Source organism: Pipistrellus hanaki, assembly GCF_964339955.1.
Source record: "Pipistrellus hanaki genome assembly, chromosome: 2".
NCBI classification, from domain to species: Eukaryota; Metazoa; Chordata; class Mammalia; order Chiroptera; family Vespertilionidae; genus Pipistrellus; species Pipistrellus hanaki.
Genome location: NC_140504.1, coordinates 48,833,390 through 48,858,965, shown reverse-complemented (window position 1 = coordinate 48,858,965; position 25,576 = coordinate 48,833,390). Strand labels below are relative to the sequence as shown.

General features: G+C 56.5%; 1 protein-coding gene across 2 annotated transcripts in view; it reads right to left on the bottom strand.

Annotated features, from left to right (window-relative positions):
* Positions 1–306: 306 nt before the first annotated feature.
* The window catches only part of MELTF (melanotransferrin), a 32,226-nt gene continuing 6,956 nt past the window's right edge, over positions 307–25,576 (bottom strand). Inside the window, exons 5-16 of one of the 2 annotated variants that reach the window (XM_084871621.1) lie at positions 23,644–23,800; positions 21,909–21,976; positions 15,696–15,883; positions 14,880–15,060; positions 13,981–14,132; positions 12,422–12,518; positions 8,871–9,065; positions 7,943–8,099; positions 7,797–7,864; positions 4,785–4,972; positions 3,041–3,239; positions 307–2,364 (exon numbers count right to left, since the gene is read on the bottom strand). In XM_084871621.1, coding sequence (XP_084727747.1) covers positions 2,288–2,364; positions 3,041–3,239; positions 4,785–4,972; positions 7,797–7,864; positions 7,943–8,099; positions 8,871–9,065; positions 12,422–12,518; positions 13,981–14,132; positions 14,880–15,060; positions 15,696–15,883; positions 21,909–21,976; positions 23,644–23,800 — 1,727 coding nt within the window. In that variant the 3' untranslated portion in view covers positions 307–2,287. The remainder of the gene's footprint in view (positions 2,365–3,040; positions 3,240–4,784; positions 4,973–7,796; positions 7,865–7,942; positions 8,100–8,870; positions 9,066–12,421; positions 12,519–13,980; positions 14,133–14,879; positions 15,061–15,695; positions 15,884–21,908; positions 21,977–23,643; positions 23,801–25,576) is intronic. The other variant, XM_084871622.1, reaches the window with a different exon arrangement.

Genomic DNA, 25,576 nt, shown 5'->3' with positions numbered 1-25,576 from the left:
GGAGGGGCAGGGACGTGTGCCTCTTCCTCGGTTTGACCCCAAGAAGCTCCGGGGCTGAGGCACGGTGCTGGGCCAGGATGACGGAGGCCCTGTGAGGCCAGAGGACCGGTCCACGGGGGAGAGAGCAGCTGGGGCCTCACGGGCTGGAGCCAGGCTGGACCCTGGTTCTGGTTCTCAGGGAACAGGCTCCGAGTGGAAGCTGCCATCTGGGCAGGGGTGTGACCTGGGGCAGGTCGGCCTCCACCCACCTCAGAAGACAAGCCAACCGGCAGCAGAAAGCTCTATCGGAACCCACGCCTCGGCAGGTGCAGGGCTGTTTGGCTTTATTGAGAACAAACCACCTTCTCCAGGCGCTAACACAGCGGGAGCCCCGGCCATAACCTCGCAGTCGAGGTCACACGCAGGCACTCAGGCCACACCTCGGGCGGCTCACGGCAGAGCGGTCACACGCTGGCGGCTTTCTAACCCAATTACACTTCTCACTGCGCGGATCCCCCTTAGAAAAACAAACCATCAGAGAAGAATCCTTTGCTGCCCCAGTGACGAGGGTCCAAAGCTTGGGAGCAGAGGGGCTCCTGGCCCCTCGTGGTGGTGGCGGAGGGAGGGGGCTTGACCAGCGTGGGGGCCAGGACCCCTCGGGACGGTGTGACGATGGCCAGGGTGCGGCCAGGGTGCTGCCAGGGGCCTCCTCTGCTGCGGAGGGATGGCAGGGACCCCGCGCCCACAGGTGGGGGCCCAGCACTGGGATCCTCACTTGTCCTCAGTGTCTCTGAGGCCCCGCAGACGGGGATGGAAACAGCTCCGGCCCACGCAGGTTTCTCTCCTGTGGCTTCAGGTTTCTCTCCTGTGGCTTCTCTCGCTTTGGTTTTCCAGCGAGCGACATTCGGGGTAAGGGCTCGCAGCCCCGGGACGTGTTCTGGCTCCTCAGACAGCTGTGGCGACAGCGGAGTAGAGCCAGGACCCTCTCCAGGCACTTCCACCGACTCTCACGGGGACAGGCAGAGGGACCCTTCCTGGGAGAGTGGCCTCCGGCCTGCGGGGTGCCGGGCTGGGTGAGAAGAGCCCGGGCACACTGTGAGGAGACCATGCTCCGCCAGCGCCTGACCTGGGCCTGTGGCTCTTCTGACAGAGAGGCATCTGCCAGTTCCTGGTGCTTCCGAGGTCCCTTGGGGCTGCACCCAGCCGCTGCTGCCAGATGGACAGACCTGGCTGCCGAGGGGCGGGCGTCCCACGGCTGGGCTGGTGCAGGGAGGGGCGATCTGAGATGGAGCCGAAGAGGAGGAAACGCAGGCGGAGGGACTCCTGCTGACTGGGCTTCACCCCAGGGCAGAGCCTGGTGCAGCCGAATCCACCGAATGGCAGGGCGACAGCATGTCTAGCTCTGAGCCTCCCTCCTTCCTGACAGCAAACGGGTGTTTAGACCCTGACCTGCCTCGGGCTTCAGGCCCCTTAAGAAATCTTACTAAGGAGCGTTTCCTTTGTCTGAGGAGCCCTGGAGGGTTTCGTCCCAGTAGCCCAGCCCCGCCTCCCTGGCCTCGCCAGCCCAGCAGTCAGGGGGCCAGTGGTCACCAGCCCAGCAGTCAGGGGGCCAGTGGTCAGAGCCACACGGAGACACAAAGGCGAGACCAGACTGTGGGGCTGCCGGAGCCAGAGGCGTTGGCTCCTCCGAGGGCCTGGCTGTGGCTCATCTGGTGGAAGCCGTGGTGGCCAGACACAGTGTCCTCAGGAGGGGGGCTGGGACCGAGTCTTGAGGACAGAGGGGGGGGGAGCTGATGGCGGTGCAGGGTCCTTCTCGAGGGGAAGTGGGAACCGGCAGGGAGGCCCCGCAGGCCTGTCATCTCACAGCCCCGGGCGGCTCCCGCAGAGGAGGCCCTGTGGGACGTCCGGCTCAGCCTGTTTCCTTGGCGACCGGCCTTTTCCGAGCTGAGCCGGTGAGGCCCAGGTGGTGGAGCTGCAGGTGTGGGGGAGGCAGTGCCAGCTGCGGGCGGGCTGTGCCTGGCAGGCGGCCGGCTGCCTCAGGTGGCAGAGGGGCAGGTGGTGCGGGAGGCGGAGCTGGGTGCAGCAGGAGAGGCAGCTGGAGGGTGGGGGACTTTCCTCGAGCCTCCGTGGTCTCCACTCCGAAGCTTCAGTGTCGGGACGGCAGCTCTGAGAGCTCCGTGTGAGCACGTTTCCTCTCCCACCACACGTTTCTCTCCCGTGTCAGCTGGCTTACCGAGGAGAACAGCTTATTTATAGAGGTTTCTGGGTGGGTTTCCGTTCCAGGGGAGGGGAGGCTGGCCAGGCTGCTTCAGAGGGAGGGCGGGAGGCGGCCGGCCGCCAGGGCCAGCGGGAGCAGCAGCAGCGGGGAGGCACCGGCGGCGAGGCCTGGGGAGGAGACAGACAGCGTTAGGCCCAGAGGCACCTCGGCGGGACCCCACGGCGCCCACTTCCTCCCACTCTGCCCACCCGGCCGCCTCTTCGCCTCTTTCTATGCGGCTGCAATTTTCCTTCCCCATTTTTTTAAAAATTTTATTTTATGCATATTCATTCCTTTCAAAATTACACCACCTGTATATTTATGTAGCTGCCTCATCCTTTCTGAAGATTACTTTTGGCCTTTTTAGTCATTATCCAGGTCTGTCTGGGCGACACAGCCCGTTCCTGCTGCAGCTCTCTGCAGCCACCTGCTCAGACCCTCCCGAGACACTTCACCTCGATCACCTAGAGCAGTGGTGCTTCACAAACTGTGGTCCGCGTACCCCCAGGGGTACAGGAGGAGTTTGGTGGGGGTACGCGTTGTTTGGTGGGGATATGCACTGCACCGTGCTTAGCTGCGCCTAATTCTACGTTCTCATGAGTACGAGGGGTACTCAGCGTTATGAAAACTTAGAAGGGGTACATATATGTCAGAAGTTTGGGAAACACTGACCTCGAGGGCCCTGAGCTCACTGAGGTTCGGTGACAGGCTGGGGGAGATGCAGGGCAGGAGGCAGGACGCCGCTCTTCCTCCGCGGGCTGTGCGCCCGCCCAGGGCTCCCCCCGCCGCCCGCGCCGGCCCTACCTGCCCGCGAGCACTGCTGGGACAGCATCCCTTCCAGGGCCGCCACGTAGTCGGGGCCCAGCCAGTCCAGGTAGGTGGTCCTCTCCCCCACGGGCGCCGCCCGGACCGTGGCGTCCTTGAACAGCAGGTCCTGGCCGTGGTAGTCGGAGGAGTCGAACATCTTGAACCCGTTCTTGTTGTGGTCGTCTCCAAACAGGCCCTGGAAGAGCCACAGGCAGGCCTGCTTTCCCCCTGGCCCACCCCGGCCCCGGGGTCCCGGCTTCCCGCGAGGCGGCCGGGGCAGAGGGTTTCAGGCCGACCGGATGCTGCCCGAAACCACGGCTGGCAGCTCACCGACCAAGGTCATCAGAAGGGGTTGGAGTGAGATGTGAAGCTACCGCAGGAAGGAGTGGCGTGGCTATCAGTCTTTTTTTGGGGGGACTCAAGGATCCTCTTGAGGATCTGATGAAAGCGACCAGCCTTGTCTCCAGAATAACACACATCCAAATGGGGACCGCCCCCAGGGCATGCCGGAGAGTTTGGGGGGGGAAGGGAAAGAAGGGGTACTTTTGCCAAAACCGGTTTGGCTCAATGGATAGAGCGTCAGCTTGGGGACTGAAGGGTCCCGGGTTCAATTCCGGTCAAGGGCATGTACCTTGGTTGCGGGCACATCCCCAGTAGGGGGTGTGCAAGAGGCAGCTGATCGATGATTCTCTCTCATTGATGTTTCTAACTCTCTCTCCCTTCCTCTCTGTAAAAAAATCAATAAAATATATATATATAGAAGGGGTACTTTAGGACCAGGACTCTGTTGCCAGACAGCCTGGGTGAAATTCTAGATGCATTTTTGAAAGTGCAGCCACCAGGATTGGCTGGTGGATGGGGTGCAGAGCATGGCAGGAAGGCTGGAGTCCAAGGTGACTCCCGAGGAAATGGAGAGGCTCAAGGGGGAAGGCTGAGGGGAGGGCTTGTTGGAAACACCAGTTGAAATGCCACGCAGGCCGCTGTTAGCTGCAAGCCTGAGACTGCAGGGTGGATGGTAGCCGGACGGAAGGAGTGCATTTGGGAGGTGTCCATCGGTGTATCCACGGATGTTAAAGGCCAGGGACTGGGTGAGGGCTCAGGGGTGCAGGTGCAGCAGAGAGAGGACTAGGATTGAACCCTGGGGCCCTCCTGCCGCCCAGGCCTGGGAGTGAAGAGGGACGGAGGCTGGCAGGAGCGGCAGCCAGGCAGGCGGGGGTGGGCCCGGGCCAGGGGGAGATACCAGGACGAGGGGGCTGCGCCCTGGCTGCGGAGAGGTCAGGGAGATGAGGTGGGGCTGATGGGAGGCATTGGGTTTAGCAACCTGGGTCCCTGTGCCCTGGACCAGGGCAGTTCCGGGCGGGGCGGGGCGGGGCGGGGGCGGGGCTGGAGTAGTCTCCGTCCTTAAGGGAGCCCGGAAGGGGAGGACTGGTGGCTCCAGAGCAGAGGAGTTTTGCTGTAAAGGGCAGTGGGATTATGGCTACAAAGGGATGTGAGACCAAGAGAGGTGGTTTGGTTTTTTTTTGTTTCTTTTTAAAGATGATAGACATACCAGCATGAGAGAGGCCCAGCTGAGAAGGGAAAATTAATAATGCAGGAGCCAGGGGGGAGGCTGGTTGGAGGGCGGTCCTTGGCTGAGTGGAAAGTCACTAATCCCTCCCTCCCCGGCAGCCTCCGTTTCCCCTGAGGTCCGCTCCAGGTACACGGAGGTGTGCTGGGGCCCGGCTCCCCACCCCCGGCTCACCTGGGCCTTGTCCAGCAGCCCGTATACGGCGAAGATGTTGGTGTCGGGCCGCACCATCACCGCGTGGGACGGCATCTGGGCCAGGCTGCAGTCTTCGAACTGCGACACCTCGGCCCGGGCCCCGTTGGGACACAGCAGCTCGTAGTCCTCGGACCGGAGCTCGGCGGCCCAGGGCTCAGGATTGTGGCCTGAGGGGAGGGAGAGGCTGCTGTCCTCCTGGATCCTCAGGCCCCTGGCCGGGAAGAGGGGGCCGTGTCTGCCCAGCCCCCAGGGCCCCCCCGTTCTCCAGCCGGCCTGCCCGATGGCCGGGATGAGAGAGCCGGCGGGATGCAGTGATGGCAGGAGCCGCGGGAGGAGGGCGTGCCTGCTCTGTGACAGGCATTCCCCAAGCCTGCTCCGTCCTCACCAGGGTCACCGAGGCAGGCAGGCCCCCCTTCGGTGGGTGAGGAAACGGAGGCCCTCACCACTCTCAGGCAAAGCCCCCAGCGTGTCTCCCAGGTCAGGCCTGAGGGTGGATGTGTGTCTAAAGGTGGTGTGTGCAGGAGGCAGCTGATCGACGTTTCTCTCTCATTGATGTTTCTGTCTATCCTTCTCCCTTCCTCTCTGTAAAAAATCAATAAAATATATTTAAAAAAAAAAAAGTGGTGGCCGACCTCCTTCCTCCCCTGACAGCTGAGGTTCTCAAACCAGATGGGGCACAGCATCCTGTGTGGGCCCGTGAGAGGCCGTTCCAAGGCCCCACTTGCAAAGAGCCTCTCTCTCTCTCGATAGTTTTGGGTTTTTTTTTTTGGGGGGGGGGCGGGGGGGGGCAGGAACCTGGGCTTTAAACCAGCCCCCCTCCCCCCTGATTCTGAAGCAGCTTGACCCGAAGACTCCCAAGAAACAGGGCCCTTGGGGGCATCACTTCTGTGCCTTCATGTATTCCCTTGGTTCCCACCCCCACACCACTTCCCCCCGGAACTTCAGGCGGGCCCAGGAGCAGAGACAAAAAAGAAAAAAGGAAAAGGGAGGCCTGGCCAGTGTTGGGAAGGGGCTGGAGCACCAGCCTGCACACCGAAGGGCCGCAGGCTTAATTCCTGACCAAGGGCACCTGCCCGCCCGGGCTGCAGGGTCAATCCCTGGTGGAGGGCACGTGAGGGGGCAACCACCGACCGATGTGTCTCTGACATCGATGTCTCTCTCTCTCCATCCTTTCCCCTCTATCTAACACCAATGGAAAAATATCATCTGGTGAGGACTGACCATCCAAACAAAAAATACACAAAAAGCAACAACAAAAAAGGGAAGTGAGCTGAAACCGGTTTGGCTCAGTGGATAGAGCGTCAGTGTGCGGACTGAGAGGTCCCAGGTTCGATTCCGGTCAAGGGCATGTACATTGGCTGTGGGCACATCCCCAGTAGGGGTGTGCAGGAGGCAGCTGGTCGATGTTTCTCCCATCGATGTTTCTGGCTCTCTATCTCTCTCCCTTCCTCTCTGTAAAAAATCAATAAAATATATATATTAAAAAAAAAAAAAAAAGGGAAGTGAGCAGCCCAGGAAGTCGGGTGCTCCCTGCAGGGGGTTCTGGGAGGCCTCCCTGACCCAGGGGGCAGGGGCCAGGACCAGGCAGGCCCCCAGGCTCCTGCAGGACGCTCCACCCCTCCTCCCGGGAGGAGCCCCAGGCTCTCGGCGGAGGCTGGCAAGGGAGAGGGGCTGTGGCCACAGGCCTGGAGTCCTTCTCAGCTCGGTTTTGGGGCAACTGGTGTGCAGCCCGGTGACCTTCACAGGCAGGCGGGTCTGAGTCCTGAAACCCCAATGGATGTTTCCCTGCACGTCTTGCTCTCCTCCCCCACCCCCGCCTCCCCTTGGGGACACACATGCCTCTCCAACGCTGAGTTTCTGGGCGGAGCTGTGCTAGGAGCGAGTGGGAAGGACTGTGCCTCTATGTGTGGGGTTTAAAGCAGGTGAGGGGGGTAGGCAGGCTTTACAGGAAGTGCAGGCGAGGGGTGCTGGAGGGAAAGGGAAGGAACAGATTCCCTGCCGGAGGGAGAGCAGGGCGGGCGGGGGAGGGGTGCATGTGAGGGGCCTGCGCCCTGGCAGGACCCCTGGTGGCTCCGGGGTCCCAGAGCACAGAGGCCCTGCGCGCTTTTCCCCGGAAGGAACCCAGAGAGGGACTCCGGGGGAAACACGGCCAGTGTCGGGCGGGGCTGCCCGCCTCTCCGCCGGGGCTCAGCGTGGCTTCCCTGCCCCGGGCATTGGCCTGCTCGGGGCCAGAGACCAGAAGCTGCTGGGAGTGACGCCGCTGAGGAGAGAGGCCCCTGCCACCCGCCCCAGGCCCCCCCGCCCCTCGGCTCCACCCCATACCCAGAGCCTCGCCCCGCGGGAGGTCCCGGCCACCGCGGGCTGCCATTTCGGTGGGATATGGGTTTGGACTCTGGACCGTGTGCCCTGAGAGAGACCGCACGGTATGGCCAGAGGTCTGTTCTCACCACCAGGCTCTTGGGTAAGGTGACCAGACGTCCCGATTTTTAACAATTTGTCCCGCGTCCCGCGGCGTTTTAAAAAAAATCCCGATTTTTGGCCGAAGCCGGTTTGGCTCAGTGGTAGAGCGTCGGTCTGCGTACTGAAGGGTCCCGGGTTCAATTCCGGTTAGGGGCATGTACGTTGGTTGCGGGCACATCCCCGGTGGGGGATGTGCAGGAGGCAACTGGTCGATGTTTCTCTCTCATCCATGTTTCTGGCTCTCTATCTCTCTCCCTTCCTCTCTGTAAAAAATCAATAAAATATATTTAAAAAAAAAAAAAAGTCCCGATTTTTGGAAAATGCCGCAGGACGCAGGACAAATTGTTAAAAAGCGGGACCTTAGTCTTGGGGCCCCGGGACCCCCCCAGGGCCAGAGGCTTCTGGACCCAGTCTTTCCTGTCGCTGCTTGGCCCCCAATCCCAGCAGCGCCCGGTGCCGGGGTTGAGCCGGGGATGGGGAGCAGCCCCCCCACACCTGGCCCTGGCCCCCCCCCCCCCCCCCGCCCCGTACCGTCCGTGTTGTCAAAGACGGTCGTGTGCTTGACGAAGGCGACGTCCCCCGCGTGCTCAGCCAGGCACCTGCCCCGCGGGAGGCCAGAGCGGCGTCAGCGGGAGGGGCCAGCCCGTGCCCGCCCGGGCCCGCCAGCCGCCAGGTACCTGAAGGCGCCGCCGTAGCCGAAGTACCGCTCCTGGCTGCTGCCCACGCACCGGTGGCGGCCCTGCTCGTCCCCCGCGCACAGCGCGCACAGCGCGGGCGGGTAGTGCCCGGGGCCGTTGGCGGGCACGCAGCTGGCGCTGAAGAACTCGCTCACCGCTGGGGGCAGGGACAGGGGGGCTGAGGGGCCTCCGGGAGGCGGTGGGAGGGCTGCTCCCCACCGGTCTGCCCACCCGGCCCGGCCTGATGGCTCAGGGCCACCCGCCCAGCTCTGCGTGGCAAGGCCCCCGTGAGAACAGCGGGCAGGGGAGAGCCAGAGGCCGTCTGGATACAGGAATCCCCTGGGGAACCTGGCGAGTGGCCACCCTGTCGTCCCTGGAGCTCCCTCAGGGATGGGGAGCTCACCACCTCCTAGGCTGGTCTGTGCCGGACAGAGCACCCGCCCAGCTGCCTGGGAGTGGAGGCAGCCCATCCCAGCTCCTCCTGTGTGCTTGTGGAGGTACCGGAAACAAAAGTGCCAGCCAGGATAGAGGTGTGGGCGCCTCCGCCCAAGGATCTTGCCAGCTCCCTTCTGGCCTCCTCGAATGTGCACGATTTAACACATGGGGGTGCGTGGCGAAGTGTCTTCTTCAGCACTTACCCAGATGGATGCCACTTGCCATGCCCCCCCCAGGGCTGCTGTGGGGTGGGGGCAGGTCCCATGCACACCCCCTCCCCATGCCCACCGGAGCCGGTTCCACTCCGGGTGATACGTGGGTGGGGGCACCATGGCACCCTCCACAGAACCACCAGATACCCCGACGTCACCGGAATATTTCCCGCCCCTAGGTCATGGAGGAAGAGAAAACCTCTCCGGCCGCTCCTGTGGGTGCTGTGGGAGAGGGTCCCGCCCCGGCCCACCCCCAGAGCCCTGTGCCCCGGGAGGCGCACCTGTGAGCACGTCGCAGTCCCGGGGCCGGATGAGGCCCCTCCGCAGCAGGGCGCCCACGGGGATGGCCCAGCCGGCCGGGCTGCCCAGGGCCGGGTGGCAGGAGCGCTTGCCCCGCAGCTCGCTCAGGCTGAAGGCGTCGGAGCTGTTCCGCCGCGCCACGGCCACCACAAAGTACGCGTTGCTCCGGTCCTCCGCTGGGCGAGGGGGCGCTGGTGAGGCCCTGTGCGTGCCTTCCGGCCTCCGCTGGGCGAGGGCCAGGGCCCCCTCGCCCTCCCCTCCCTCCTGCTGCTCTGCACCGGGGTGCCCTGCCCGGTCACAGGCTCAGCACGCCCAGGCCCGAGGGCTGGTGGGTGTGCACATCCCAGGGGTCCCTGCCTGTCCCCCCTTCATGGCGAAGCAGCTCAGTTCTTTCTCCCTCCCCCGCCCCTGCCAACAGTCTGCACCAGAGGGTTGGATTCCTTTCTCTCCTTGCACCCAGGTGGCATTTTTCTCGCCTCCTGGGAGGAGAAAGGCGGAGGCTCAGCCGAGGCTGCAGAAGCGTTTTTTCTAAGCCCAGAGACTTTTCACATCCGGGTGGAAAGGACCCGAGGTCCTGGCTGAAGAGCACAGAGCACCAGGGCCTCAGCCCGTGAGCTGGCAGGAAGGGGGGCCGCCTCTGTGAGCCGTGCGGTCAGGCCCGGTAAACTACCCGCCTGTTTTGTACAAGCTAGGAATGGCTTTTATATTTTTAAAAGTTTGTTAAAAAGTGAAGAAGAGGATGTAGTAGAAGAAGAGTATGTGGCCTGCAGAGCAAATGTGCTGACCCTTGGCAGTGCTGACACCTCGCACAACAATCTCAAAACAACAACTAAAAGACAGTACAGACATCATCCAAAACCACAGGAAAGCTGGCTGAATGGGAAATCTAGAACTAGAAAGAAGGAGAGAGGCTCACGGATCAGGGGAGCTGCAAAGCGCTGAGGTAGGGAGACTCGCGCACAGAGAGGAAGGGTGGCCGAGTGCCTGGCTGGTGGGAGGAGGAAGGAAGGAAGGAAGCCCAGCCCCGGCCAAAACCTCATGGACCCAGGCTCAGACACGTGGAGTCTGGACTGTAGAGAAAGGGACCCGGAGACTCAGAGACTGGGAGACTCGGGGGAGCCAGGAGCTGCAGTGGGCAGGGCCTAGAGTCATGCACGAGTGAGTGCGCGTAGAGAGGTCCGACGGCGGAGGTTGCTGCAGGCTTTCCATAGCGGGAGGAGTTGGAAGCTCCTGACTGAACTGAATCCCAGTTCCGACTGCACTGAACACTGAACCCCAGTTCAGGGTGGGCCCCTGGGGCACCCACACTCTTACAGGGGAATCTGAACTGTCAGGAAACTCAGGGGATCCGTGGAAGGCAGAGGTCTGAGGCATGCGCACAAGGGCAGGACTGACAGGCTGCCAAGACTGGCGTCTCAGCCCTGAGTCTCTGCCCCATCTAAGCTGAGCACAGAGGCTTTTGCAATTTTTCAAGTCTGATCCTGTAAGACTGTCTCCAGTATAGAAGGTATCCCGGCATAGACAATTCGAAGCTGATACATCCAATTGGCCTGGAGATCAATTCCTCCCAGTGATACCAACAACAATCTAGACTTAACTATAACAAGGCTGTACACACAGTCCACAAAGGGGAGCACCAAGAGTGTCTACCTCAGGTAACTGGGGAGGTGGACCCACTGGGCCATATAGTACACCAAGCATACAAAGCCACCCTACCAACTCAGGGAAGCAGTGAAAATGCAGAGACAAGGAAACAGATCTCAAATGACAGAAATGGAGGAGAACAAAAGACTGGATATAGAGTTCAAAACCACAGTTATAAAGTTTTTCAAGAATTTCATAGAAAAGGCAGATAAATTTAATGAGATCCTCGAGGATATGAAAAAGGACCAACTAGAAATTAAACATACACTGACTGAAATAAAATATATTATACAGAGACCCAACAACAGACTAGAGGAACGCAAGAAACAAGTCAAAGATTTGAAATACAAAGAGGCAAAGGACACTCCTCCAGAGAAGCAATAAGAGAAAAGAATCCAGAAAGTTGAAGATAGTGTAAGAAACCTCTGGGACAACTTCAAGCATATCAACATCAGAATTATTAGGGTGCCAGAAGAAGAGAGAGAGCAAGATATTGAAAACCTATTTGAAGAAATAGTGACTGAAAATTTCCCCACCTGGTGAAAAAAATAGACTTACAAGTCCAGGAAGCACACAAAACCCCAAACAAAAGGAATCCAAAGAGGACTACACCAAGACACATCATAATTAAAATGCCAAGACAAAGAGAGAATATTAAAAGCAGCAAGAGAAAAACAGTTAATTACCTACAAGGGAGCACCCATATGATTGTCAGCTGATTTCTCAACAGAAACTATGCAGGCCAGATGGGAGTGGCAAGAAATATTCAAAGTGATGAATAGCAAGAACCTATAACCAAGATTACTCTATCCAGCAAAGTTATCATTCAGAATGGAAGGTCAGATAAAAAGATTCACAGATAAGAAAAAGCTAAAGGAGTTCATCACCACCAAACCAGTATTATATGAAATGCTGAAAGGTATTCTTTAAGAAGAGGAAGAAGAAGAAAAAAAGTAAAGATAAAATTATGATCAATAAATACATATATATCAACAAGTGAATCTAAAAATCAAGTGAATTAAAAATCTGAGGAACAGAATAAACTGGTGAATATAATAGAATCAGGGGCAAAGAAAGGGAGTGGATTGATAATTATCAGGGGGAAGGGGTAGAGGGGGTTTGGGAAAAGACTGGACTAAAATCATACATCTATGGGTGAGGACAGTGGTGGAGGGGGTGGGGCTGGGGGGGGTAAGGGTGGAGGGTGGGATGGGAACCGGGTGGAAGGGAGCTATGGGGGGGTGGGGAGAAGAGAAACAATTATAATAATTTGAGCAATAAAGATTTATTAAATTAAAAAAAAATAAAGTGCTGACCCTTTGCAGACCTTTGCTGACTCTGGGCAGACTTTCAGTAACGAATGGGGAAACGGAGGCTGGGGCTGCAGGTGCTTGCCCGTGACAGCCCACAGCCAGCCCAGGACAGAGGCATGAGGGAGAGCTGGAGCTTTTTAAACAGCCAAGAGGGGAAATTTATCTATACTAGTAAAAGGGTACTATGCTAATTAGACCAGACATCTTCTGGAATTCTTTCTGGACAAAGCCACAGTGGTGGGAGCCGAGGCAGAGGTGGTTAGGGGCAATCAGGCCGGCAGCAGGGAGCAGTTAGGGGGCAATCAGGCCGGCAGCAGGGAGCAGTTAGGGAGCAATCAGGTTGGCAAGGGGGAGCAGTTAGGGAGCAATCAGGCACACGGGCAGGCAGGCAAGCGATTAAGAGCCAGTGGTCCCAGATTGTGAGAGGGATGTCTGAATGCTGGATTAGAGATGGTGCAGGCTGGACTGAGGGACCCCCCACCCCCATGCATGAATTTTGTGCACCAGGCCTCTAGTATACATACAAGTATCAACCACCTCCCAGCCAAAGCCAGCAGCCTGGCGCCTGCACTCACGGGCATACTGCTCGCCAGCCGCCGGCACCAGGCCATATGTCTTCCCAGCCGTGTAAATGTCCTCACCCCTCAAGGTCACAGCGTCGATTTGCCCGGCCTGCAGGGGGACAGAAAGGGTGGCCAGGATGGAATGGGCTTCAGGATGGCTCTGGATGTCAGGATCTGATGGCAGGTGGTACCTGGTCTCCTGGCTTGAGGGTCTGCGGAGCAGAACTTAGCATGAACCCTGCCCTCTTGCTTGGTATGGGTTCTTCCCATGGAATGCCCGCCGTCAGAGGCCTGGGCGGGGGCTACTGTATCCCCAGCCCCTGGCCAAGGCTGGGCACACAGCACGGGTGTGAGACACATTTGCAGAACGTGAGTGCAGTGGACCAATGAGCCGGGTCTCAGGAGGACACAGTCTGCGGGCCTGTGAAGGAGGCTGCAGGGCTGCGGGAGGCAGGTGGACACTCCTGAGGGCTGTGGTCTGGCCTGCACGTGGGGACCACTCTGAAAAGAGCTCCTCACCATCAGGTCCCACCTACTTGCTCGTAAAAAGTAGAAGGGATCTGGCCAGCGTGGCTCAATGGCTGAACATTGACCTATGAACCCAGAGGTCACAGTTCCATTCCCAGTCAGGACACATGCTCGGGTTGCAGGCTTGATCCCCACAGTGGGGTGTGCCAGAGGCAGCGGATCAATGATCCTCTCTCATCATTGATGTTTCTATATCTTTCTCCCTCTCCTTTCCTCTCTAAAATAAAAAAAATTAAAAAAATACATTAAAAACAAAACAAAACAGGAGGGGAGGAGTGCAGGAACCCAGGAGCTGCTGGGACCCTGTGGCCCTGGTGGGAATTCATCCTGCCGGCAGGGCCTCGCACCACCCCCAAATCCTAGCCTCTGTGTCCAGCCAGGACAGAGGACAGAGCTGAGTGGGCCTGAGACCAGGACCAGAGCTTCCGACTGTGGGTGGCAGGCATCTTAGTGGCTGTCACTAAGTCACTGTCATGGCCCATGACAAGCGTTAAAACAACAACAGCCCCCTAGAATGTAACAGGACAGGAACTATCAGCATACGTTATACTTACGTATAGTAAGGGAAGTACTGGTTTATTTCATGTCACTCTATATAAAGAATTTTTAACTTCTGTATCTGAGAGAGTTTTGTGTACCAGACTGTGATTTATGTAAAATGTATTTCTGACGGTGAGTTGCTGTCAAAATGTTTAACAAACCATGATCTGTGCACAAGGGGAAACTGAGGCGCGGAAAGGAGAAGGGCGTGCCCAAGGCCACAGGGCCAGCGAGGGCCGGTCTCACTCTCCTACCCCCCACAGGCCGCCGCTCCTTGAGGAGGAGGCCCTGTGATCCCCCAGGGAACAGCCCCTCTGCCCGCTCCCCGGGGTGGGGTGGCGGGTCCCGGCGGGTCCTTCCTCCTCCCTTTCCCTGTGTTGTCGTCACAGGAGACCTTCTCCCCAGGCAGCTGGGCGGGGCAGGGGGAGGGCAGGTGAGGACCATCCCGGGCACTGCCACCGCTCGCCCACAGGCCCGTGCTGCCCGCCGGTCACGGCCCCCACCTGGATTCGCTCCATGCATTGCTGGGGGGACTCGGCCGACACACACTGGATCTCCGGCCGGAGCCTCTGCCGGCTGAAGGCCACGGCCATGTCCCCGCACTTCTGGATCTCAGCAGCGGACAGCACACACCAGTGCAGGTGGTGGGGCAGCCCTGTGTGAGTGTGAGCGCGGGTCACGCATACTCGCCCGCTTCAGTGGGGCCGGGGCTGGGGCTGGGGCCGGGGCCGGGGCCGGGGGTGGGGGTGTGGGGGTGGGGGGGCTAGCACCTCAGTAGGAAGAGCTTGGATCAGACCCCAGGGAAATCCTGGCTTTTCCTCGTTAGCAATAAGGGGTAAGTTTTTTAACCATCTGATCCTGTGTCTTCATACAGATCCGGGATAACTCCGTTTCTGGGGCTGTGAGGAAGCTGGAGGCAGATCTCGGCTGCCAGGGACCTAACTCAACGGCAGACCATGTCCCTGGATGTAGGCGAAGGAGGCACGGGGCTGGGGTGGAGGCGGGAAGCCCGTGTGGAGACCACGGCAGTAGTCCAGGCTCTGGAGACAAGGGCTGAGCCAGGGCCGTGGCCATGGAGGAGGGGAGGAGGGGGGAGGCATGGAGGGAGGGGAGCAGGATTGGATGACTTCAGTGGGAGGAGTAAGGAGCCTTTCCCAAGACAGACCCTGATGGCCTGGTCCCACCCCCGAGGGGGTGTGGCTTCCGGGAAACCAGCCACCCATGCAACTACAGATGCTTCCTCCCAACCCGAGAGGCAAGGCAGTGGAAGTGACAGGTCTCCCCTCTCTCCATCCCCCCCTCCTCCGGGGTGGTGTCCTCCCTGGCCACCTCTCCAGGAAGCCCTGCCATTCCTGCAGCCAGGACGGGCTGGAGCCGGAGGGGAAGGGACAGGGGGACTTACGGTTGGAGTCACACAGGAGACCCTTCATGGCACGCAGGTACTCAGGGCCCAGCCATGCCTCGTAGGTCTGCGTGGCGATGGGCACCAGCTCCGAGGTGGCGTCTTTGAAGAGCAGGTTCTTCTGGCCGTAGGCCTCAGAGCTGAACATCTGGAAACTACTGTTCTCGTGGCTGAACAGACGCTGTGTGCCAAGGGGGGCTGGTGAGGTGCTGCAGAGAGAGGTGCATCCCTGCCTCCCAGATCAGCCACCACCCCTGCTTCCCGTGCCCTCAGGGCAGGAGCTCCCGCTGAGGGCGGGGTGAGGCGCCACCTGCCCCCTTCTTCCTTGCCCCCCAGTGTGTTCTGCCTTTGTCACACTCAGCTGACTGCACCTCGGACTCAGGGCCCAGCTGTGGGATGGTACCACGGACAAGCAAAGGGTGCGGCAGTGGTGGCATGAACGGGGCAACACTAAAGCTGGTGGGCCCAGCAGCCAGTAACTTGTCGCCCTTGTGAGCAGTGGTTGAGCAAAACATTCCTCACCGTATTGAATTAACGGTGTGCTCGGGCATTTATCCGTGTTGTCGTTTTGTTTGTTTGCTCCCATGTCCGGTTTTGTTTTTCAGAGTTACCTAGCACAGTCAGGTAACCTGAGGTCGGACACCGCAGAGGCCTGGGTCCCCGCCGGGTGTGCCCCAGGGGAGGGCCTCGGGGTCCTGCCCCTCCAGGTCTGGCCGGCCCAGCTGCAGGGTGGCTCTAGCCTTGAGCTCCCGCCCTGGTGAGAAACAGGAAGGCCCAGCTCCTCTTAGGAAGCTGAGCGGGGCGCCTGGAACTCACCTGGCCTTCGTTGAGCAGCCGGAAGATGAGGCCTCCGTCGGTGTCAGGCCGGGCGACCACGGCGTGAGCGGGCACCCGGGCCAGGTGACATCGTCTCCATTCGGTGACGTCGGCCCGGCTGCCATCCAGGCACAGCAGCTGGAAGTCCCGTGACCGCAGCTCCAGGCCCCAGGAGGGCAGGGTTTGTCCTGGGGAATTGGGGAGCCCTGGTGAGCGGACGGGGAGGGGTGGTGGTGTGTCTCTTAGCGGGGCCTCAGGGACAGCCCGTGGGAGGGAGCCTGGGGAGAAGTCAGGGTGTCAAGGGCCACACACCTGAGGTGAAAAGAAACTCTTTCAGGGGGTTAGAGCCCAGAACTTCACCAGGGGTAAGAGTCAGCATTACACCAGGAGTAAGAAACCTAGAGCTTTACCTGGAGGTAAGAACCCAGAACTCCACCAGGAGGAGAGAGCAGAACTCCACCAGGAGGAGAGAGCAGAACTCCACCAGGAGGTGAGAGCAGAACTCCACCAGGAGATGAGACCAGAACTCCACCAGGAGGTGAGAGCAGAACTCCACCAGGAGGTAAGAACCCAGAACTCCACCAGGAGGTGAGACCAGAACTCCACCAGGAGGTGAGAGCAGAACTCCACCAGGAGGTGAGAGCGGAACTCCACCAGGAGGTGAGAGCAGAACTCCACCAGGAGGTGAGACTAGAACTAAACTTGGAGGTAAGAACCCAGAACTCCACCAGGAGGTGAGACCAGAACTCCACCAGGAGGTGAGACCGGAACTCCACCAGGAGGTGAGAGCGGAACTCCACCAGGAGGTGAGAGCGGAACTCCACCAGGAGGTGAGACTAGAACTAAACTTGGAGGTAAGAACCCAGAACTCCACCAGGAGGTGAGACCAGAACTCCACCAGGAGGGGAGAGCAGAACTCCACCAGGAGGTGAGAGCGGAACTCCACCAGGAGGTGAGACTAGAACTAAACTTGGAGGTAAGAACCCAGAACTCCACCAGGAGGTGAGAGCAGAACTCCACCAGGAGGTGAGAGCGGAACTCCACCAGGAGGAGAGAGCAGAACTCCACCAGGAGGTGAGACCAGAACTCCACCAGGAGGTGAGAGCAGAACTCCACCTGGAGGTAGGAACCCAGAACTCCACCAGGAGGTGAGACCAGAACTAAATTTGGAGGTAAGAACCCAGAACTCCACCAGGAGGTGAGAGCAGAACTCCACCAGGAGGTGAGAGCGGAACTCCACCAGGAGGTGAGACCGGAACTCCACCAGGAGGTGAGAGCGGAACTCCACCAGGAGGAGAGAGCGGAACTCCACCAGGAGGTGAGACCAGAATTCCACCAGGAGGAGAGAGCAGAACTCCACCAGGAGGTGAGACCAGAACTCCACCAGGAGGTGAGAGCAGAACTCTGAACGGAGAGGAACTTGGTGGCTGCACAAGACCAGGTGTCTGACAGACTGTGTCTACTTTCTTAACTTTTCTACCTCACCAATTTCTACTAAGATGGACTTGGGGTCACAATACAACACTTATTAACAAGACTTATTAAGGATAAAAAGATAAGAGAAGCTGAAGATGAGAGAGAAGTGCCAGGAACTCATTGCTGCCATCAGGCATGAAATCGGCTCTGAGCAGTGGGCAGTGGGCAGGGCGCCATGTGGAGACAAACTGACAGAATCTGTCCAGAACCACGTCCCAGAGAGAAAAGGGTAACTCTTCGAAGCTTCCCCCACATATTAATCCAATATTAATCCATCAACTTATATTTTGGTATATTTCCTCCAAATCCTTTTTTTATTCTATTTTCTAACCATTTTAAATATGAATAAGGACATTCTTGATAGGCAATCTTGTATTCTACATTTTTTCATTTGTCATTTTGAAGTAATTTTCCATATTATTATACACTTTCCATAAAACTCATTTATAGTAGAAAACAAATTTACTTGAAGGAGTGAATATTGACACCAAATAGGAAAATTAAGAAGACTTATTTTAAAAAATGAGGAGGATAAGTATCTACTGGTAAACAGAAAGGAAAATATTATTTGTGAGATCATGAAAATTCTGTTCACCCAAAGCTATTTAAAAACAAAAACCCACCACCAAGAGAGTAATAGTTGGAAAACTCCATAAAGGTCATTTTTAATGATTGCATAACAATTTATAGCACTCTCAACAGTTATTTACTGTCATTCTCTCCTACGCCCCAACTTTTCTCTATTTTTAAACTGTTGCAGAATCCTTGTATAAAACTCAGGGGATTGCTGGCCTTCCTGTGAGACAAATGCATCACACAGGTATTTTGACCTGCCACTCCTGTTTCTAGGGCTAGGGGCAATTAAAGTCATATGACTTTCACAACTTTAGACATTTATGTCAGTTCCACTCTTTTGCTCTGACCAATTGTTTTGCATGAATACCTTTAAAAAAATTATACCATATGACTCAGCAATCCCTCTCCTGGGTACCTACCTGAAAACTTTGAAAACATCTCTTTGTAAAGATATTGTATATGCACCCCTATGTTCACTGCAGCATTATCCACAGTAGCTAAGACATGGAAACAACTGAACTGTCCTTTTCAGAAGAGGTGGTACATATGTACTATGGAATACTAACCAGCTGTAAGAAAAGATGAAATACTGCCAAGTGCAACAAGATGGATGCATCTTGAGAGTATCATGCTAAGCAAAGTAAGTCAGATGGAGAAAAACAAATCCTCTTTTTTAACTCTAGTTTCTAACAATTTTAAATATGATTAAGGACATACTTGATAGGCAATCTTGACTTCACTAATATGTAGAATATAAAATAGAAAACAACAAATAAAAACTCATAGACACAGACAGCAGAAAGGTGGTTCCCGGGGAGAAGGGAAGTAGGGGAGAAGGAAGAGGGTAAAGGGGTCAAATATATGATGATGGAAACTAAACTTTGGGTGGTGAGCACATAGTGCAGTATACAGATGATGTAGTACAGAATTGTACACTCGAAAGTTATATAATCTTATTGACCAATGTCACCCCAATCTATATATATAAAAGGCTAATATGCAAAGTGTCCCCTCCGGAGACCAGGAGACCTGGAGTTTGATCGCTCGCTATCACGTGCGCTGACCACCAGGGGGAGGTGTGGGATGAAGGAAGGCAGCCAAAAGGCCCTGATCAGCCCTGATCATTGGCCAGGCCAAGGGTCCCTACCCATGCACGAATTTCATGTACTGGGCCTCTACTAGATTTAATGAAAAGATGGGCATGATAGGATTTGCCTGTCTACCTCACAAGGTTGTAGTAAAACTCTAAAGAAATCATTTTAAAAAAACCGACTTTCTTCAATTTCCTTAGAATACCATCAAAATTCTAAAAGAGCCCATTTTAACCAAATACATCCCTCTTCTTTCTCCACCTTCCACATTCATCTTGGGGCCCAATTCCCTGCTGCCCGTTTTCCTAGGACCATCCTGCTCTGGAGACAATCCTACATGCTTCCTCTTTCCTTAAGAGCACTTTTTTCTTTCTCAAATCTGGCGCCTATTGCTCTTCTTCATGAATGTCAGACTACATGATAGACCTTCTGATTAAAAGACAAAGGTTAGCCGAAACCGGTTTGGCTCAGTGGATAGAGCATCGGCCTGCGGACTGAAAGGTCCCAGGTTCGATTCCAGTCAAGGGCATGTACCTTGGTTGTGGGCACATCCCCAGTGGGGGGTGTGCAAGAGGCAGCTGACTGATGATTCTCATGGATGTTTCTAACTCTCTATCCCTCTCTCTTCCTCTTTGTAAAAAATCAAAATGTATATATATATATATATATATATATATATATATATATATATATATTTCCATGTTCAAATGAAATTAAAAAAAGAGAAAGATTAATTTAAAAAAAAGCAAATGATTTTTAAAAAATGCACAATGATCTGACATTCTGGAACAGGAAAAACTTAGAGACAAAGGTCTGATTGGTGGTTGCCAGGGTGGGGCGGGGGTGGGGTTGACTAGAAGAAACTTCTGGAGTGAAGGGTCCATCACAATCACCATCTTGATTGTGGTGGTGGTTATACAACTGTTAGTTTTGGGCAAAACTCATAGGACTATACTTCAAAAAGGTGCATTTTTTGCTGTATATAAATTATATACCTCAATTAAAAAAATGATTCTTAGGCAAATCCAAATTAAGAGACATTCTATAAAAGAACTGGCCTGACTCATCAAAAATACCAGTGTCACACACTCAAACACACACACACACACACACACAACACAAAAGTTTAAGAAACTGAAAAGACCTAATAATTAAATACTGCATGTGATCTTACATTAGGTCCCGGCCTGAAAAAAATGGCTGCAAGGAACAGAACTGGGACAATTAATGCCTCTAAAATATGGATTGTAGGTTAGATAATAGTATTGATATTGCTGTAATTAATGTAGTTATAAATAACTGGAAAGGAGCAAAGGGAAGGCCAAATATATATATATTTTATGGAATCTTTTGCTTATTTTTATTTCTTAAATTAAATCTTTATTGTTGAAAATATTACTTGTGTCCCCCTTCCCCCACTGACCCTGTTCAGGCCCTCCTCCTCCCCCAGGCCTTCACCACTCTATTGGCTGTGCCCATGGGTTGTGCATTTATGCATACAAGTGCTTTGGCTGATCTCTTCCCACCCACTCAGCCTCATCAGAAAGGCCAAATAGTATGGGCATGCCCCTTGTGCCGCTTTGCCAGGAAGCTGCCGTTTAGATGCATGCCCAGCAAAGTCTGGGTGAAACAGGGAAGGTACTGTCTGTCAGTCACACCTGGGAACAGGTCATTGGTCTGAGCAGATTGAGCCCATAACTCGGGCATGTGGCCTTGACCGGAATCGAACCCAGGACCTTTCAGTCCGCAGACCAACACTCTATCCACTGAGCCAAACCGGTTTTGACATTAAGCTGATGATTTTTAAAAATATATATTTTTATTGATTTTTTTTTTTACAGAGAGGAAGAGAGAGGGATAGAAAGTTAGAAATATCAATGAGAGAGAAACATTGATTAGCTGCCTCTTGCACACCCCTTACTGGGGATGTGCCCACAACCAAGGTACATGCCCTTGACTGGAATCGAACCTGGGACCTTTCAGTCCACAGGCTGAAGCTCTCTATCCATGAGCCAAATGGGTTAAGGCTAAGCTGATAATTTTGAATAATGTTATAGTATCCAGATGGCTATTGGCAGAAAAAGGTTCCCTGCCCCTGTGAAAAGGAATCAGCTCTTTTGGTTTGCGCATGCTCTTGTTCTTAGTTGGTCCCTGGTTTGCGGGGCCCTCATGCTTCTGCATTTGCCCACATGGCCCACCGCCACGTGGACTCACACACGATGGACTAGTGAACTGCACCGCTTACTGCTCCACCACACCCAGCTCCACATGGAGGGGACACTCGGACACTGGCTTTGCTCCTCACTCTGCTGACTGCCCAGCTGCACAGCTTCCAGGACTGGGTTAAGGGAAACGGGACTTTGGGAATCCAGGGATGGAAGCCCATGCAAACGAAAATCACCCATCCTCCCGTGCAAACCTCAGAAAACTCTTTACTCAACACACAGTAAGGACCCCACTCCCACGCGCTACAAAGACAGGCCTCCACGCATTTCTTGGAGAACAGTATTGTGTCGATGTGGCGTTTCCTGAGTCTGAGAGCTGTGCTGTGGCGAGGGCCACCTCTCCCCGTCTGAGGAGGCACCATCTGAAGTACGGAAAGGGTCTGACACGGCAAACATGCCGTCAGATGGCTCAGAAAGAACACATCCGTGTGGGAAGAACAATACGTCAGCATGGCAAATGCTGAAAGCTGGTGTCCTTGTAAGAATAAAGGGGAGTTCTTTGAATGACTCTTACAATTTTTCTAAAGTTCAGTTATTACAAAAAATTTAAAAAATGTAAGTGGCAGTGATATTTGGATCAACACCCAACACCTCGTCCAGGGAGAAAGCGCTGGCTTCTTCAGAGAAGAGGAAAATCCCAGGAAGGTCGACGAGAGTTAGTGCAGAGGTCTGCAAACTTTTTTTTTTGGAAAAGCAGAACCTCATGCCCTTTACACACCTGGGCAGCTCAGAGCTGCTGGCCCGGCCCCCTTGCCTGCACAACAGTTTGAACTCCATTTGCTGAGACCCACCTCTTCCTCTGCCCACACCTGGGGCCACGCCCCCCCCAACTTCCCCCCACTCACCGTCCGTGTTCTCCAGCACCGTGCTGTGCTTCACGAAGGCCACGTCCCCGGCCCCTTCTGCCAGGCACCTGCAGAGGAGAGAGCTGTGAGCCCGGGTGGAGCCGAGCCCCTCCCGCCTCCCAGCCTCCCCCTCCGGAGTCCGGCCTGGACCACGGGGCGGCCACGGTGGGCACGGGTGGCCGGCTCTCTGGGTGGCTTTGCCAAGCGGTGGGGCCCTCCCAGCCTTACACCTGTGTGGGGGGGGGGTGAACAGGTGGCCCCTCTGGGAGAGACCCTTCGTGACCTGTTCAGACCCTGTGCTTCCCGGGCCTCAAAGGAGCGGTTGCCGAAACCGGTTTGGCTCAGTGGTAGAGCGTCTGTCTGCGGACTGAAAGGTCCCGGGTTCGATTCCAGTCAAGGGCATGTACGTTGGCTGCGGGCACATTCCCAGTGGGGAGTGTGCAGGACAGCAGCTGGTCGATGTATCTCTCTCATCGACTTTTCTGGCTCTCTATCTCTCTCCTTTCCTCTCTGTAAAAATGTATTTAAAAAAAAGAAAAAGAAAAAGAAAATGACTTGCCCTGAGGCAGGGGTTGGACCTCACCGTAACAAAAACCCGGGGTGCAAGGCAAGGGGCGGGACTGCTATGCCTCCTCTGTATGTCCCTCCTCTGTATGTCCCGGCCCAGTGCTGGAAAACAAATCAGTTTCACTAAAACAGAGATGTTGACAGGAAGCCAGGAAGGCTGGTCAACAACCTTAATTGCTCTAACCTTTAGTTGAGATTATGTTAGCTGAAGCAGCCTCCACCTTGTTTGTCCCATGTCAGTTTCTGTTATTTCCTGCCTAAGGGCTACATGTAAATTTCTGTGTATGTTGCCTGAGATGTTTCCCCCAAAGCCTCAATAAAAGGGGATGGCAGGGCCAGAGCCGGAGTAGTTCTCCCACTAGAGTTGGACTACCGCCTGGCCCCCCATATCGCCGAGTTGAATTTCTTCAGGTCTCAAGTCTCTTCATTTGTGTGCGGCCCTTCTCCAGAAGCCGAACCCTGAATTGGAACTCTTTCCACGCGGGCCGTGAAAGAGATTCTTATATCTGGCCCCCAATGTACAGCCCGGGGGTGGGGGGTGGGCGGCAGGGGCTGCCTGGTCCGGGGGAGCACCCAGGAGAGTGGGTGGGCCAGTCTCTGTGCTAGAATCCACATTTACCCAGATCCCAGCTGGAGTGTGGGCACCCGCAGCCCCCCCTCTTCCCCCCCCCCTCCCATCCGCTTCCTGTGGAAACACTGAGGCCAGGGAGGCTGAGGGGCTCCGTGTTTATGGATAGACGGACGGACGTGCCCCACCGCTGTCAGCCCACCTCTGGGTCCACAGGCTCCTCTGATGTGCCAGCCTGAGCCGGGGCCCCACCCTGCCCTCCTCACCCTCCCCGCTGCCCTGAGACACGGAACGGGCACAGGGGAGGGGCCGAAGGTTGTTTTGTCACTTTCTCTCCCTGCGCCCTCACCTCTGCATGGAGCAGACCTGTTGATTTATGAGCAGAGCCGGCCTGGCTGCTCGGGGTGTTGTTTTAAACCGGCCAGGCACAGCAGCGCATAAAGGGCGCTTTGATGTGAGGCAGGACAGGGCTGCGCCCGGGCCTCCCTGCCCCAGTGCTTTTCCTCCCGGGCTCTGGGCCTCAGAGCCTCCCCCCTGGCTCAGCTCGCCCCCCGCTCCCCCCGCCCAGCGCTGCCCGGCCCCCCTCACCCCCTCACTCACCGGAAGGCCCCGCTGTAGTCGTAGTACCGCTCCCGGGGGCTCTTGTCGCACACCCCCTCCCCGGCCGCGTCGCCCCGGCACAGGCGGCAGAGGGACTCGGAGTAGCTGGTCTCTCCGGCCCCCGGGACGCAGCTGCCCCCGAAATACTCGCTGACAGCTGCGGGGGGAGGGCGGCAGGGTCAGCCCGCTGTGCAGGGGTCAGGCCCCCCCCAGACCAGGCCGCTCGGCCGGAGGGGAGAGCTGGCTCCCGGGGACAGGGCTGGACCCTCCAGGCTTCAGTGTGAGCAAAACGGGGGCCACGAAAGTGTGGGCCTTGGGGAGGGTCCGTTGTTCTTCAAACATGGCTCAGGACACAAACCACTGACCCCAAAGGCGCACAGGACCACTAATGCCAACCAGATACTGATCTCAGGGAGGGTTTCACGTCCACATCGGAGGGGTCATCACCGAAAGCGGGAAAGACATCCAGTTACTTAAGGAGATTAATTAATTTATGGACAGCCGAAACCGGTTTGGCTCAGTGGATAGAGCGTCGGCCTGAGGACTGAAAGGTCCTGGGTTCGATTCCAGTCAAGGGCATGTACCGTGGTTGCAGGAACATCCTCAGTAGGGGGTGTACAGGAGGCAGCTGGTCGGTGATTCTCTCTCATCGATGTTTCTCACTCTCTCTCTCCCTCCCTCTCTGTAAAAAATCAATAAAACATATTGAAAAAAATTAAATTATATACCAATTTATGGACAGTGCTTCTCAGAAACAGAGGAGAGGGAGGTGTTGTGGGCGAAGAGGCCGGACTCGTGGTTCCAGGCCCTGCCAGCCCCGAGGCCATGCCCGCCCTCTTGACAAATATTTGTCCTGTCTGACAGCGCAGTGCGGGGAGCAGGAGCCTGTCACACGGGCTCATCCCAGACAGACGCCAGACAGAGGCAGGCCCTCCCAGGTCTTCTGCATCCTCCCACCGGCCGTGACTGTGCACCGCCCTGCCCGCGCCCCGGGCAAGGTGCAGAGACAGTGTGTGTGAGTCCTCTCAGTGCTCCCCACCCCACAGCTCTCCTGGCCTCCTCCCTGCCGGTCCCCTCCCAGGGCAGCCTCCCTTCGGGCCCTGTCCTTCACGTTCCCGTTTCACAGGATGAGGAAATGGAAGCTCAAGGAGCTGGAGTCATCATCCATCTGATAGCAAACTCGGGGCTTTCAAAGCCCACTGTTTCTCCCGCAAAATCCTGCATCACCCCAGAAGCACCGGTGCACCAACCAGGAGGCAGCACGCTGTGGACAGGGATCTGGGGACACCACAGACTCTACTGGGGGGAGGGTGTGATCCCCGGAGGACAGTGTGAGAATGTGGTGGCCATGTGTCCGGGGCCACCTCGGCGCTGTGTTGTGTCCACCGTGCAGAGTGGCACAGCCAGGCGGCCGGGAACAGAAGCCCCGGAAGGAGGAGCAGGGCTCCCGTGCTTAGCCGGACCCTCGGGACTCCCCGGACACCCCACCCGCTGCATCTCCGCCGCCCTGCTCCGCTCCCCCTCCGCTCCCTCTGCAGACCCTCCTGCCTGCACCCCAGCCCTAGCCCCTGTCCAAAGGACCCGTCAGGGAGCAGCAGGTCTGATTCCCCACGTGCGATCCTTCCGGGTACAGATCAGCAGCTTGTCTAGGTCCTGAGGAGACAGAGTTTCTGACTCTATGAAGCTGAGGACACGTTTCTGGAAGTAGCGACCTACACCAGGTCCACACCGGGTGAGAGCAGCTCTTTGGTGCATCACCAGGTCCCAACGGGGCTGGGCCCCGGTGCCAGGACACCGAGGCGGAGAGTGAGTGGGAGCTGAGGGGGGTGGGGGTGGGGTCAGGGAGAAGAAAGAGGGGGCTCCCCAGAAACTAAAGCCGTGGCAACAGTGGGCCGCCCAGCATGGAGACAGGAGGGGCTGACACACCCACTCT